Here is a 15666-nt window from a genome sequence, read left to right as displayed (position 1 = left end):
GGGGGGATGGCCATGCCACAATCCCTTCTCCTCCATTCTCCTCTTGGGATCTTGGGCACGCATGCACACGCATCCGATGTGAGTTTAAGCCACCGGGTCCGGGATTCGAACCACGGTCGACTACATGGGATTTCAGTAACATAGCCATTATGCTAACTGCTGGTCCCAACTTTTGTATTTTTTCATAAACAAATACAAATAGTTGTTAATTACCTTCTTCATTTAAAATAAACTTAGCCCAGTACATACATTTGTGTGTATAAACTATATATATTTTACATGTATATAGTATGTGTGTGTATATATTTAGTTTACACATATATAATATGTAAATATAGCTTATATATAATTTACGCATATATAATATATACAATCGTGTATATACAAATATGTAACCTTTACAAAATATATATAATTTACACGTATGTTTGTATGTATACAAACACACATATATGTATAGGGTTAGCTTTTTTTTTAAGAGATTTTAGCTATAGGGCACATGCACTCACCAAAGAGACATAAAGCAAGAAATTGTCTCCCCCTGGGGGAATGGGCACTCTACAGTCCCTTCTCCTTCATTTTCCTCTTAGGACTTTTAAGCCTGCACACATACACGCCTGGCATGAGTTTTAAGCCACCAGGTCCAGGACTTGAACCGTGGTTGACTACATGGGAGTCTAGCAACATAACCATTATGTCCTCTGCTGGTCCCTAAATTTATTTTATTTATTTTTTTAAGAATTATTTTCTTTAACCGTATTTATTTATTTTTAATTTGATCAGGGAGGGAGGGATAGGGGAGAGGGAGAGGGAGGGAGGGAGAGAGAGAGAGAGCGAGCGAGCAAGTGAGCATGCCACCAGGTCCAGCCACTGTGGTTGGCCATGTGGGAGTTCAGCACCCTTAACCACTATGCCACCTGCCAACTCCTCTAAATTTATTTTAAATGAACGTTTATACACACATACACACACACACACACACACACACACACATATAATTTATAAAATTCCAGTATCTGTTACAGCAATGTTTGATAGACTGCATTTATTTTTAATGTGTATGTATGTACATAGTGGGGTTGGATTATTAAGAATTCTACACTGTAGCAAGAGAATAAAGCATTGGAAATTCAATTGAAGCAACTTGAGAGATTGGACAGTAATTTGCAGACTCAGATTCTTACATGTGCACATGTGTGTGTATATGTGCATATATGTCATTGTATATACACAAACGTGTGTGTGTGTGTATACATATATATATATGTACACATATATGTACACACACACACACACGGGTATATACATCTCCCCAAATCAATATTAAATAGTAGCTTTATTTGGGAAGCTAAAATCCAAAATCGTGTAATGTGACTATATCTACTGGAATGTTATTTAGCACTTCTTTAAGTTTACATTATAATCTTTTACTTTGAAAAAAGAAAAACATAAGCTATTTTCTTATGTCTGATAACAATATGCATTTTTATAGGTTGAAAATTCCACTCTTAATTCCCAAAGTACCTCACTTATGAACCAGAATGCACAACTTCTAATCCAGCAGTCTTCCTTAGAAAATGAAAATGAATCTGTAATCAAAGAGCGAGAAGACCTGAAATCTCTCTACGATTCTCTTATCAAAGATCATGAAAAACTGGAACTTCTTCATGAACGGCAGGCTTCAGAGTATGAATCTCTCATCTCTAAACATGGAACTCTAAAGTCTGCCCACAAAAATCTTGAGGTGGAACATAAAGACCTTGAGGACCGGTAATTTATTGTATTTTTTGCATTGTGAATTTAACACTAGCTTTCTTTGGATAAGATAATAAATTTCATGGTAAACACACCTAAGACATAATATATGTGTGTCAGGAGATACTTAGTAGTTACTTTTTATTTCCTTCATTTCTAAAATATTTTCATTTTTGGAACTATTTTAAACCAAATACTTAACTTTTTTTTTTTCTTTCAGTTATAATCAGTTACTAAAACAGAAAGGACAATTGGAAGATCTGGAGAAAATGCTTAAAGTAGAACAGGAAAAAATGGTGCTTGAAAACAAAAACCATGAAACAGTAGCTGCAGAATATAAGAAACTTTGTGGTGAAAATGAAAGGTAATAAATATTTAAATATTCTAATCCTGCATTATTCCTTAAATTCCAAGTATTTACTGCTTTTTTTTAGTACTAACATAATTCAGACTTAGAATTTTTAAAATAGGGGCCAGCAGGTAGCATAGTGGTTAAGGTGCTGGACTCCTACATGGTAGACTGCGGTTCGAGTCTTGGGCTAGTCAGCTTGAAACTCATACCAGGCACATATATATGCAAGCCCAAAATCCCAAGAGGAACATACAGGAGAAAGGATTGTGACATGGCCATCCCCCCAGGGGGTGACTTCTTGTTTTCTCTCTCTCTGTCTCTGGAGAGTGCATACACCCTATAGTGAAAATCTCTCTAAAAAATAATACTTTTAAACATAGAACAGACTATTATCATTTATGATATAGTTTCTTTTATAGTAAAAATACATAATTAAATAAAAGTTAAGGCCCCAGAGCAATAAATAAATTACCCAACAAATTCATGGAGCTAATTATGGAATTGCTCACAAGAAAACTTAGTTTTCTTGTTTTCTCTCTTTTTTTGCACTTGTTTTATTCAACTAAGTTTTTAATTCACATTATATAACAAAATTCTGTACCTTTATAACATTACATACGTTATTGAGACAGACTGTAATTGAACCTGGTTGTTTATGTCTTTCTCTTTTCACTAGTCTTGTATCCCAATTCTTGCCTTAGAGCAGGTGAACAGTCTCATAGTTTCTTGTGTAACAGATTTGTACTTATAATTTTAACTATCCTATTTATTTGTTTTTGCGGAATTATTTTGTTTAACTTTATTTATTTATTTATTTATTTATTTATTTAATTTGACCAGAGAGGGACAGAGCAAAAGGAGGAGAGCAAAAGGGGGAGTGAGAGAAAAAGTGAGAAAATAAGCTGCCATGTCTGGGATTCAAACCATGGTCAACCATGTGGGAGTCAGCGCCCTTAGTCACCACACCACCTGCTGGTCTTGTTTATTAATGATCTCTTACAGTAATTTTTTTTTAATGGAAAGACTTTGGAAATTAAAACTTAACAACTATAACCAGCCAAGACACATTTTCAAATTTTTTTCCTGAACTTTAAACAGTATAAACAGCCTAAACGTTTGTACTACACTTATGCTTGTAGCTGAAGGGCTGAAAGTCAGCACACAAAAGTAAAGTGTTAAAAAGTTAATGAGTATTTGTCCTATTATATACTTAATATAATACATTTTTAGGATAAAACCATTATTTCTTTTTCTTTAAAAAAAATCTAAATTTTTAGAACCATCTTTATTTTCATGCTCAATAGTTATAAATTTAGTTTTCTGTAGTTGTTATAAGTAGAAATTATGTACTGGAGGATTTAAACTTCAATAAGATCAATACCAAGCTAGAATCAAGGATTATAGCTTATAAAAGAGAATGAATATATACATAGAAGAAGAGAAGTCATGAGAAATTATATATGTAATACAAATACAGGTCATTTTTATTACATACCAAACATTGGGGAATACATTTATTATAGAGGTCCTATCTTTTACCTAACCGTTTTTAAGCACTGCTTGGGTTTAAACATATCCTAGGACAAGTCATAAACCTAGCCTTCCAGGAATCTAATCACTGAGGAAACCACAGAGAAAGAACTCAGCCAAAATAAACAAGAAATTGAGCAAGATAAGGTTTACCCAGAAAGTTGCCAGATTCAGAGGGGAAGAATGGTCCTCAGTAGAGTATTTTCTGTTAGGACCATGTGGGATTGAGCTCCTTTAACCACCAGACTGTGAGACTGGCCTAAAAACAGATTCTTGGTGCGTTAAGTAACTGGCAAAAGAATTATATTCTCTAAGTATGTCTGGAAGTTATTCACAGCATTTCCATATTGTGTAAATTACAGTGAAAGCTATGAAGACAATCTAATTCTGTTTCAATTATCATTTCCAATTTTAGGTTGAATCACACATATAGTCAGCTTTTGAAGGACACTGAAGTTTTACAAACTGACCATAAAAACTTGAAAAGTCTTCTAAATAATTCCAAACTGGAACAGACAAGATTAGAAGCTGAATTTTCAAAGCTAAAAGAACAGTATCAACAGTTGGATATCACATCGACCAAGCTGAATAACCAGTGTGAGGTGAGCTTTAACAAGTTTAATTATGATTTTATTCTTTAGGAATGAAGACATAGCTCAAAAGGAAATAATTATATCGTTGTGACAATAACATTATATAGTTAGGAGATATTTCTAAAAGAATTGATGTGGGATCATTGAAATTCAGAAATAATTGAGAGAAACTTCCTGTTATTAATTTCAACTTAAAAATTCTTGTCCATAGATTTTGAAAATTGTAAAGTTATGTAATTGGTTTACTGTATATCTACCATGAAATACTAATTAATAGTAAAAACTAGTTTGAAAGCATATTACCCAAGAAAGCTCAGAAAGTATAAACTTTATTCTATCTGTGATTTATAAAAGTCTACGTGAAATACAATTAGGATGGTGTATTGCCAGAAAGGTAGAGTGAAAAAACGTGGCAAAATGGTTCCATATGAAGCCACAGTAAGATTTGACAAAATAATAAAAAATAAACATCTTAGTATTCTGAGACTGAAGCAAAGACATATAACAAAGTAGGAGACATTTATTCAAGAAAACCACTCAAACTTCCTCTCCCAGTTTCATTTACCATACCTGGTAGTTCTGATAGGGCACAAGGAAAATTGTGAAAACCAGCAGCTACAGTCCTGAAGGAGGATGACAAGGATTTCAAGCAGAGCACAGAAAAGCCTGATGTGTGGGATAGTTGTCAGAAATCAGCTCTCAATCTGAAGTTGAAATTTGATTGGAGCAAATAACAGACCAGCAAACCAGCTCAATTTAAGTAGGAGTTCCAAAAAATGAAACAGCCACACAGTACAATAAGGTCACTGGTGGCCTGAAAGTTTTGCTTGGGGGCGACCAGACAGAGCCCTACCTACCAACTCATCCCTGGGCAGTTGTCACAACTTAGGTGAAATGTTAACCCTTGGCTGGGGCTCAGTCATGAACTGACATGATTTAAAGTGGGTAGAAAAATTAATCTATGGTATGAGAGGTCAGGATAGTAGTTAAATGTGGTAGAAAGGGATGACGACTGGTAGGTAGCCCGGTATTTCTGGAATATATTTAATAGTCTATTCCTGATCTGGGTGCTGGCTTAACATACCTGCCTATTTTGTGATAATTCATCAAGTTGTATCTACATTTAAAATTTGTTTTTTGGGGGGGGGCAGGAGGTGTGGTGGTTAAGGCACTGGACTCCCACGTGGCTGACTGTGGTTTGAGTCCTGGATCCAGAAGATTGAAATACACACCAGACATGCATGCATGACAAAATCCTAAGAGGAGAATAAAGGAGAAGGGATTGAATTGTGATCATCCCCCTGGCAGGGTGATTTCTTTTTTTTTTTTTAATTATTTTATTTAACTTTATTTATTCATTCATTTATTTATTTCAATTTGACCAGAGAGGGATAGAGAGAGAAAGATAGAGAGAACAAGCTGCCAGGTCTGGGACTCAAACCATAGTCAGCCATGTGGGAGTCCAGCACCCTTAACCACCAAGCCACCTGCCAGCCCCAGGCAGGGTGATTTCTTGATTTCTGTCTCTCTGTCTTTCCAGTGAGCGCTGGTAGTTAGGCTATACTTGGACTTTTTAATGTGCAATTATTAGAAATTGGACATATGCCTTGGATAAATGAAAGATTCCAGTGGCAGAAAGCGTAAAGCAATGATTCTCAAAATTTAGCATCACTTGAAGAATAGATTTCTGGGCCCCAGTATTTGTATTTAGCAGGTCTGGAGGAGCACATAGAAATTTATATTAAAATATCAGAAGCAAACAAATGACACATTTCCCTCCCTCCTTTTTCCACCCCCACCCCAAAATAAAGGAAAAAGAAAAAACATTTTGAAAAATGTCAAAAGGTATAGAATAAGGAAAAATAGTACTGTGAATAACCACAAAGAACCATCTATATTTAACAACTCTCAATATTGTACCACATTTATTATCAATAAATTGTTAAATTGAAGTTTAAATATATGGCAGATTCACTGGCATACTGAATATATTTATTCTCTTGCAATGTGACTTCTCACTTTTCCCATCAGAAAGTGAATTCTACTTTCTTTTGAGTTTGGAATGAATGCCTTTGGTCAAGAAAAAAGTGGTGTGACAGTTCCAAACATGCTTCAAGAGGTCTTAGGTGCCCCCACTCATTATCCAGGAAACCCACTAGAGGTTGAGGAACCACACAGAACAGAGAAGAGTTCTCTCTGCTGATGCCAGCATAGACCAGCAGCCAGCTCCCAGCACACTTACAGCTAACTGCAGATACAGGAACAAATCCTTGGCCCACACAGCAGCCACTAGAGGAGCACATCTGCTAAGCCAGCCCACTGACTCAGGAGCAAAAAGAAATGTTTACTGTTTATCACCACTGAGGCTCGATGGTTATTACACAGAATTACTGTACAGCTTTACTAGATACATTTTTTATCAGTTCTTTTCCCCCTCTCCTGCAACTGGAGAGACTGAAACAGTGAGAGGGAAAGTAAGAAATCACCCCCAAGGGGGGATGGCCACCTCACAATCCCTTTTCTCCATTCTCCTCCTGGAATTTTGGGTGCATACACACCTGATGTGATCTTCAAGCTGCTGGGTCCAGGATTTGAATTGTGGTCGGCTATCCAGCACTTTAACCACCACACCACCTGCTGACCCTTTTATCAGTTCTAAATAAACAACTGATAAAACATACATACAGAAAATAAATTTTATTTCATTTCATTTATTTATTCAGTTTTTTAGGTTTTTGCTGTGAGGTGTGACTGGAGAGAGAGTGAGAAAGAGAGAAATCACCCCTAGGAGGGATGGTCATGCCGCAATCTCTTCTCCTCTGTCCTCCTCTCAGGATTTTGGGCATGCATACACACATGCCTGGCATGATTTTCAACTACTGTTTCTTGAAAACAGTAGTTGAAGAAAGAATGAGATAATGTTGAGTACCTACCATGTGTCATAGACATAACTACCAATTGCTTTATATATATTTGAATCTAGTTTTTAGGCTACAAAGTTAGTTTGAAGACAAACAACAGTATTTTTGCAAATAGATAACTTACATGTTAGGCCCTATGTGTGTGATAATTAAGAAAGTATATAGGAGGGGCTGGCAGGTTGGCATGGTGGTTAAGGGTGGTGGACTTCCACATGGCTGACTGTGGTTTAAGTCCGGGACCTGGCGTCTTGCTTTCTCACTCTCTTGCTTTCTCTCTCTCTCTTCCTCTCTGGTCAACTTGAAAAAACAAAAAAAGTAAATAAATAAAGCTAAATAAAATAATTTTTTAAAAAGTATATGTAGCATATAACCCTGTGCTGTAGCTGTCATTATTTCTAAAATAGTAACTCATGTTCTGATCACAATACATCATCTGATTATTCAAATAGTGGAAGACTTAAGTCTTTGTGAAATATTTTATATTTTTCAGATATTTCAGGTGATCTATGCTAAGTGTAAATGTTGGTCATCTTGTAATTCATATTTATGTTTAAACAGTTGCTAAGCCAACTTAAAGGAAATTTAGAAGAAGAAAATCGGCATCTACTAGATCAAATTCAGACATTAATGCTACAGAACAGAACTCTATTGGAGCAGAACATGGAAAGCAAGGATCTGTTTCATGTCGAACAAAGACAGTACATGTAGGTACCAAATAACTTTCAATCTAAAACATGACTCATGATTTTATCATCGCCATACCCAGTGGCAGAAAAAGAAAAAAAAAAAAAAAAACTATTTTTTCTTATTTTCAACATTATTTCAATATATGTTTTCCGAGGTGGTTATTCCAGGCAATATACTAATAACCACAAATAACATGAAAACACATGGGTCTTGCTGGTAAGGAATTAGTACTATAAAAGGAGAAATTGAATAAACATCTACATAAACCATTTTATAATGGAGATATGGTTAAGAGTGCCTTAGTTTGGGAAAGGCAAGGTCAGTTTTCCAAGGAACAGTGAGACTTGATTTGAGATGTAGGAGTTTGCTTGAAGGCATGCCAAGCCGAGAGAGCAGCAGTATCAAAACATGGGGGTGTGGTGAAAGTCTGTCACGGTGTACTGTATGACCTAAAAATTCTTTGCTCTCATTAGAACAAAATCGAGGGGGGAGGAGAAGGAGACTGGTGGCTAAATAGACAGGAACCAATTCACAGAGGTTTTTCTGTGCCATACAAAGGAATTGAGATGACGACAGGAGAGATGAAAAATAGAAATGACGAGACTTACATTCATATTTTTATCACCCCCATCCCCAGGGGCAAAAAAAAAAAAAAAAAAAAAAACTATTTTTTCTTATTTTCAACATTATTTCAATATATGTTTTCCGAGGTGGTTATTCCAGGCAATATACTAATAACCACAAATAACATGAAAACACATGGGTCTTGCTGGTAAGGAATTAGTACTATAAAAGGAGAAATTGAATAAACATCTACATAAACCATTTTATAATGGAGATATGGTTAAGAGTGCCTTAGTTTGGGAAAGGCAAGGTCAGTTTTCCAAGGAACAGTGAGACTTGATTTGAGATGTAGGAGTTTGCTTGAAGGCATGCCAAGCCGAGAGAGCAGCAGTATCAAAACATGGGGGTGTGGTGAAAGTCTGTCACGGTGTACTGTATGACCTAAAAATTCTTTGCTCTCATTAGAACAAAATCGAGGGGGGAGGAGAAGGAGACTGGTGGCTAAATAGACAGGAACCAATTCACAGAGGTTTTTCTGTGCCATACAAAGGAATTGAGATGACGACAGGAGAGATGAAAAATAGAAATGACGAGACTTACTGATAAGTTACGTCTCCATTCAGTTAGAGGATTCAGGGATGTGGGCCTAGGCAGCTCAGTGGGTAGTCTTTGTATTACATCATTATTATTACTAAATTCTCTTCCCCTTCCCTACTAAATGAGAGAAGCAGCATAGTTTCGTAGAAATAGCACAGGTTGAAATCAGACAGCTCCTAATCATAACCCAGTCCTTTTCACTAATCAGCAATACAGCCATAGAGTAGTCATTTCATTTCTTTGATTATTAGTTTCTTCTCTAAAATAGAGATAACAATACCCACTTCTCAGATTTTCCTAAGGAAAATGTGCCATTCAGACTTAATACATTATGATAAACCAGGGTACTTGTGAAACCAGAATACATATACATTTTTCTGAAAAATTTTATTATACAATGTGGTGCAGGAAACATTTCTATATTAATACACAGATATATCATGGAGCAAAAGGCAGAGTTTGCATGAACTTTTTAAATAGTTTAAAAAAAAAAACTCAAAGAGTTCACTTTTGTGGCTAGCAAATTTAAAATACACCACTAGTCTTTTCAGAGGTATATATTCTTATACTCTTCTGCTGTAAGAGGTATTTAAGTTAAATTAGCACTGAATATATAGAAAGCTTTAGTTTGAATTTCCTATTCCTTAAGCGGAGGCATTATCCAAAGCTTTGTCATCTTAATATTCTGACCTTTGGTAACTAAGCCATTTCCAGGATTTCAGAGGTTATGTCTGTGTAGTTGACTTTGAAATATTATAATCTTTTCTGACTTACTGAATTTAAATGAGAAGTATTCATCTTACATGTCTGAAATTTCCAGCTGAGTGCCTCTATTGTATAGTGCTAGCAGGACTGACAGTATGTATATAGGTAGTACTGAGAATTTGGAGGTTCCTAGTGGTATTTTAACAGGTAAAAAAATAATTAGCAGTTATGGCCTTCTCTACTACAGCCATCAACTTTTCAGTTGTCAGCACTTCCACTGACTTCAGATCCAAGCAGTGGTTAATGGTAAAGATAAAGGCCACCTGTTATTTGTACTGTGGTAGAACTGGCAGCAACATGTGCTCACAGAGCACCTTCTGTAGAATCAGTTCTTTCCCAAATCAGTTCCTCTTGCTTCCCACCACTAATTCAGCCACCCCGCTCAGCTAGACTACGTCTTGGCTGCTTTCTTTACCTCTAGCTTTTCTGATAGAGCCTACTCCAATTGAGTTAAGGTATCTTAAGCAAACATTTTATAATACCACTTTGTAGTAAAACTTTTAAAAAAAATTGCTGAGGGGGGCTGGCAGGTGATGTGGTGGTTAAGGGTGCTGGACTCCCACATGGCTGACCTCGGTTTGAGTCCCAAACAGGGCGGCTTGCTTTCGTTCTGTCTCTCTCTCTCTCTGATCCTCTCTGTTAAAATTAAAATAAATAAATAAAGTTAAATAAAATAATTCTTTAAAAAAAAAAATTGCTGAGGCCAGCAGGTGGCATAGTGGTTAAAGCACTGAACTTTCCTGCATGACTGACCAAGTTTTGAGCCCCAGCCCTGGCAGCCTCAAAATCAAGCTGGTGGCATGTGTATGTGCATGTCCAATATCCCAAGAGGAGAATGGAAGAAAAGGGATTGCAGCATGGCCATCTCCTTTGGGGGGTGATTTTTCACTTTCCCTCACACTGTCTCTCTGTCCTTCTCTGGTAAGCGCACACCCCCTGTGGCAAAAACCTAAAAAAAAATTAATAAAATTGCTAGAGGTCGCTTTTACTCACCAGAAAGAGAGGAGGAAAGTGAGAAAGCACACTACAAGCCCTCTCCTCTGTTTCTCCTTTTGGGATTTTAGGCATGCGCACACAGATGCTTGGCATGTTTTTTAGTCCACTAGATCTGAAACTTTAATGGTGTGGTTGGCTGTGTGGGGTCCAGCTTCTTTAACCACCAGACCAGGGTCTAGCCCGAAACTTTAGATACACTGATTTCCTACTGAGCAAGCCCTCGCTCCTTCCCCTTAGCCTACATTCAAGCTAAACCGCTTAAATTATCCTTATCTTTTATTTTTTTTTTATTCTTTTTCTTTTTTTTTTGACCAGAGTGAGACACAGAGAAAGACAAAGAGAGAGAGAGAAAGTGAGAAAGCAAGCCACAGGGCCTGGGACTCAAACCATGGTTGGCCATGTGGGAGTATCTAGTGCCTTAACCACCACACCACCTGCTAGTCCCCTACCCTTATCTTTTCTATTCAGCCTATGTAATGCAGGCTTTCTGTTTCCATGAGGATTTACTTGATTAAGTTGGAAATATTTTGTGCCTTTTGTTCTTGTTGTGCCTTTTTTTTTTTTTTTTTTTGGGGGGGGTTTTTGCTTTTAGGGGCGGGGGGCCCCCCCAGACAGAGACAGAAAGCTAGAAATCACCCCCCAGGGGGGATGGTCACGCCGCAATCCCTTCTCCTCCATTCTCCTCTTGGGATCTTGGGCACACATGCACATGCGCCCAGCATGAGTTTTAAGCCACCAAATCCGGGACACGAACCGCGGTCAACTACGTGGGAGTCCAGCCACATAGCCATTACGCTAACTGCTGGTTTCCTTGTTGTGCTTCTGTAGTACTTTTATATTTGTACTGTTGCTGCTTGGATTGTTATCACCATTTACGAGTAATTCTTCTTTCTCCTATGGTATTATAAGCAGGGTTACTTATTACTGATCTTTATTATACCTCATTTTTTTTTCATTGAAAATGATAACTAAATATTTTATTTTGTTTTCTATGACACATAGTTATGGCACAATCCCTTCTCCATTTCTTCATCCTGTCAGGATTTGGGACACATAAACACACATGTTCAGTGTGTTTTTCAAGCTACCTGATCCAGGATCAAACTGCACAGTAAACTGTATAGTATCTGCTTCCCTTAACCACTAGTGCCCACCCTCCTCCTTGGGGAGGGTCATTTCTCACTTTCTTTTTTTCTTTCTCTCTGGCAAGTGCATGCACCCTATAGCAGAAATCTCTTTTTAAAAAAAAAAAAATGGAGGAGGAGTTGAAACATTTTTTTTTAAAAAAAGTTTTTTTAAAAGTGAGTTTGTTTATTGGGACCAGCAGATGGCGTGGTGGTTAGGGTGTTGGATTCCTACATGGATGGCCAGCTGTGGTTCAAGTTCTGGACCTGGTGGCTTAAAAAAATCACACCAGGTGAACATGCATGTGTGTTTGAAATTCCAAGATAAGAATGGAGGAGAAGGAATTGCAGCATAACCAACCTCCCCCTCCCCTGGGAAAGCGGGGGATTTTCTCACTTTTCTTTTCACTTTCTCTCTGGATCTTTCCCTCCAGCTAGCACACATGCCCTATGGCAAAACCATAAAACAAACAAATGAAACCCATTTATTTATTTATTTGTTTGTTTGTTGAGATATATAAGCTGCCCCACCCCTAAAATCAGCCATGTGGGAATCCAGCACTTTAGCCACCACACTACCTGCTGGCTCTGGAAGAGTTGAATCTTTAAAAAAAAATTTTCTTTTTAAGGTTTTTGCCATAAGGTACATCATGTACTTGCTGGAGAGAGACAGAATGTGAGAAATCATCCCCCAGGGGGATAGCCACACCATAGTTCTTTCTCCTCCTAGGATTCTAGGCATGTACCTGGTGTGATTTTTAAGCTGCCAGGTCCAGGACACAAATTGCAGTCAGCCATGTGGGAGTCCAGCTCTTTAACCACTGTGCTTCCTTCTTGCCCTGACATATTAAATCTTAAGTCCTTTTATTTAAGTTAGAAATTAAAAAAAAAAAAAGGAGAAATGCCAAACAAATTGTTTTTACTTATTTAAAATCTTATTGGGCCAGCAAATGACATAGCAGTTATGCCACTGGACTCTCACATGGTTGATCACAGTTCGAGTCCTAGACCTGGTGGCTTAAGACTCAGTTTATGTGCATGCATTCCCAAGATCCTGGGAAGAGAAGGGATTGCTGTGTGGACCTTTGGGGTGATTTCTCATTTCCCCTTTCACTGTCTCTCTCTCTCCCTCCAGCTGGGAGCACACATGCCCTAAAGCAAAAACCTCTAAGACAAAACAAAACAAAATCAACAGAGTGTATCACTCATAACTCTACAAAATCTGATATGTATCCTAAAATGTAATTTTTATTTTTATAGTGATAAATTAAATGAATTAAGACGACAAAAGGAGAAATTAGAAGAGAAAATTATGGATCAATACAAATTTTATGACCCATCTCCTCCTAGAAGGTACCATTAACCAGATTTTATGGATTTTTTAAAATGTTAATGTTATTTTTAATGTTCTGAAGACTTAAAATTTTGTGAAGGATTTACATGTCTAATTTTAGACTTCTAAGATTTTTTAAATTCTTCTCTTAGGAGAGGCAACTGGATTACTCTAAAAATGAGAAAATTGATAAAGTCTAAGAAAGATATTAACCGGGAACGACAGAAATCTCTAACATTAACACCTACCCGCTCAGACTCCAGTGAAGGATTTCTTCAGCTTCCCCATCAAGATAGTCAAGATAGTTCTTCAGTAGGTTCAAACTCTTTAGAAGATGGCCAAACGTTGGGGACCAAGAAAAGCAGCAGTGAGTGCATCAGCTCTTTAAACATAGTATTGATTTAGAATCCTTTCTGAAGATTTCTTTAAAAAAAAAACAAAAACAAAACTTCAATAGTCCTTTGAGGGAATAATCTGGTGCATGATTTCTTTTAAATTCCATATCATTATAAAGTAAATTGCATACTGCAATAGCTCTCAGTCTTGTGGGTTTTCTGTACTGTGTGTAGAGATATTCTGTACACAGAGATGCCAACATTTGACCAGGGAGGTAAAATATAGGAAGGACATTCATTGAAGTAAGAACCAGGCTACCTCTGCACACGTACTAGTTCTATTAATATGGGCAGGCTTTTTTACCTTCACAGGGTGATTGTGAGGAGCAAGTGAGAAAGAGCTATGCATTCATTTTCATAAATATCTGTAACATAATCAGAATAATACAGTGTTCTGTAATGAGATTTTTGCTCATATATTTTGATGGTATCAAATTGGAGCAAAGTTCCATTGGAGAAAGCAAAGAAAGATAGGAATTTTAAGAGGAATTATTCATTGATTTAGAAATAACTCAAAGGTTAAAAAAAATTAAAGGTTGCTTGGTAAAGGATCAATTAAAATAAAATAGAGGGAGATAAGTTTATGTATAAACGTGTGATTTAATTTTATTACAATTTAGAAGTATCACATTATAATATGCCCTTTGTAATTCATAGACTTTTAATTTTATTACTAGTCTGCTTAGCTAAACAGCAAGAACAAAGTAAAAGGCTAAAGATTTGTATTTCAAGAGAAAATTCAATACTAAGCTCTATGAAGGGTGTATAAGATGTTTACTACTATCAATATTCTTACATGTAAACGGGAAGCTTCTTAGACTATCATCTATGTCACTAAATTTAAACACACACACACAATATTTTATAAATTATTTATTTAATTTTATTTGTTATTATATAATTTGATGAGAGAAATGAAAGAGCAAGCTGCCAAGTCTGAGACTTGAACCGTGGTCAGCCATGTGGGAGTCCAACACCTTAGCCATCATGCTACCTGCCGGTCCCCCAACTACCATTCTTTTCAAATAAATAGCAGGTAAAAGCAGCTGCTTCTTTTTCTAGGGATAACATCTCAATAAGGACAACTCAAAGCTCTCAGAATATATACAGGAGAATTATCTGTGAAAAGACATTATATTAGGGTGTAAGATATCAGACATTATATTTCAGAATACAGAACAACAAAAACTCACTATACATACACATAGGTGTATGTGTGTGTGTATATATATTAGTCTCAAGAAAACAGTTTTATATCTCCACATAAATTATTAAGACTGGTTTGCTGACCAGTCTTTCCACCAAATCTCTATGAAACCTCTCAGTAGTCATTGTTGTAGAGAGACCATCAAGTTTTTCAAGTCTTTTTTTTTCTGTTACCTTTAGATATAACTGGCATTTTATTAAATGGGTATACTTACCTCTTTTACTAAAGGGACATATTTCAATTCAGATATGAGAGCATATACAAAAAGGGCATAACAGTTTTTTGGTTTTTTTTTTAGGTCATCTTGTCTATTTTAAGTATTATTCTGTCATTCTTTTAACTCTGCTGCAACATACAGAATAAGAATAAAAAGGATTTATGTTTTTTCTTTTCATGGAATTTGTTCAGTTTTACACTTTTTTTTTTTTTAAGAGAGGCTTTTTCTGTAGGGTGGGTCTGCTCTCATTAGAGAGACAGAGACAAAGAGAAAAAATGAGAAATCAACCCCCATGGGGATGGCCACACTGCAATCTCTTCTCCTCCATTCGCCTCTCGGGATTTTGGGCATGCACACACAAGCACCCAGCATGAGGTTCAGGCCACTGGGTCCAAAACTTGAACCACAGTTGGCCATGTAGGAGTCCAGCAATGTACCGGTTATGCTATCTGTTGGACCCTAGCTTTAGAATTTTTTTAAATAAACAAAAAAAAACCAGCAATACTAATGTTCACTTAATTTCAGTATGCTTTAAAAAAAGAACATTTGTATATCTACAAACTTAGTATAAGGAGAACTATATCACTCCCCAAACAAATTTAACTCTTTTATCCTGTCCATTTTGAAAGA

At 36.5% G+C, this 15666-nt stretch overlaps 1 protein-coding gene across 14 annotated transcripts in view; it reads left to right on the top strand.

Moving 5' to 3' along the window:
• The window catches only part of CCDC88A (coiled-coil and HOOK domain protein 88A), a 157122-nt gene that overhangs the window by 124243 nt on the left and 17213 nt on the right, over positions 1-15666 (top strand). For all 14 annotated transcript variants that reach the window (XR_001371182.1, XR_001371181.2, XM_014591800.1 and 11 more), the window contains 6 exons: positions 1493-1770; positions 1976-2119; positions 4053-4239; positions 7710-7855; positions 13145-13237; positions 13370-13584. Coding sequence is in view for 12 of the 14 variants with exons in the window: in XM_014591800.1 (XP_014447286.1) it covers positions 1493-1770; positions 1976-2119; positions 4053-4239; positions 7710-7855; positions 13145-13237; positions 13370-13584 (1063 nt within the window). In the remaining 2 variants the exon portion in view is untranslated. The remainder of the gene's footprint in view (positions 1-1492; positions 1771-1975; positions 2120-4052; positions 4240-7709; positions 7856-13144; positions 13238-13369; positions 13585-15666) is intronic.

Source organism: Tupaia chinensis, unplaced genomic scaffold (genome assembly GCF_000334495.1).
Source record: "Tupaia chinensis unplaced genomic scaffold, TupChi_1.0 Scaffold000622_1, whole genome shotgun sequence".
Lineage (NCBI taxonomy): Eukaryota > Metazoa > Chordata > Mammalia > Scandentia > Tupaiidae > Tupaia > Tupaia belangeri.
The sequence above is the reverse complement of the archived record's forward strand: the minus strand, read 5'-3'. Positions and strand labels throughout refer to the sequence as shown.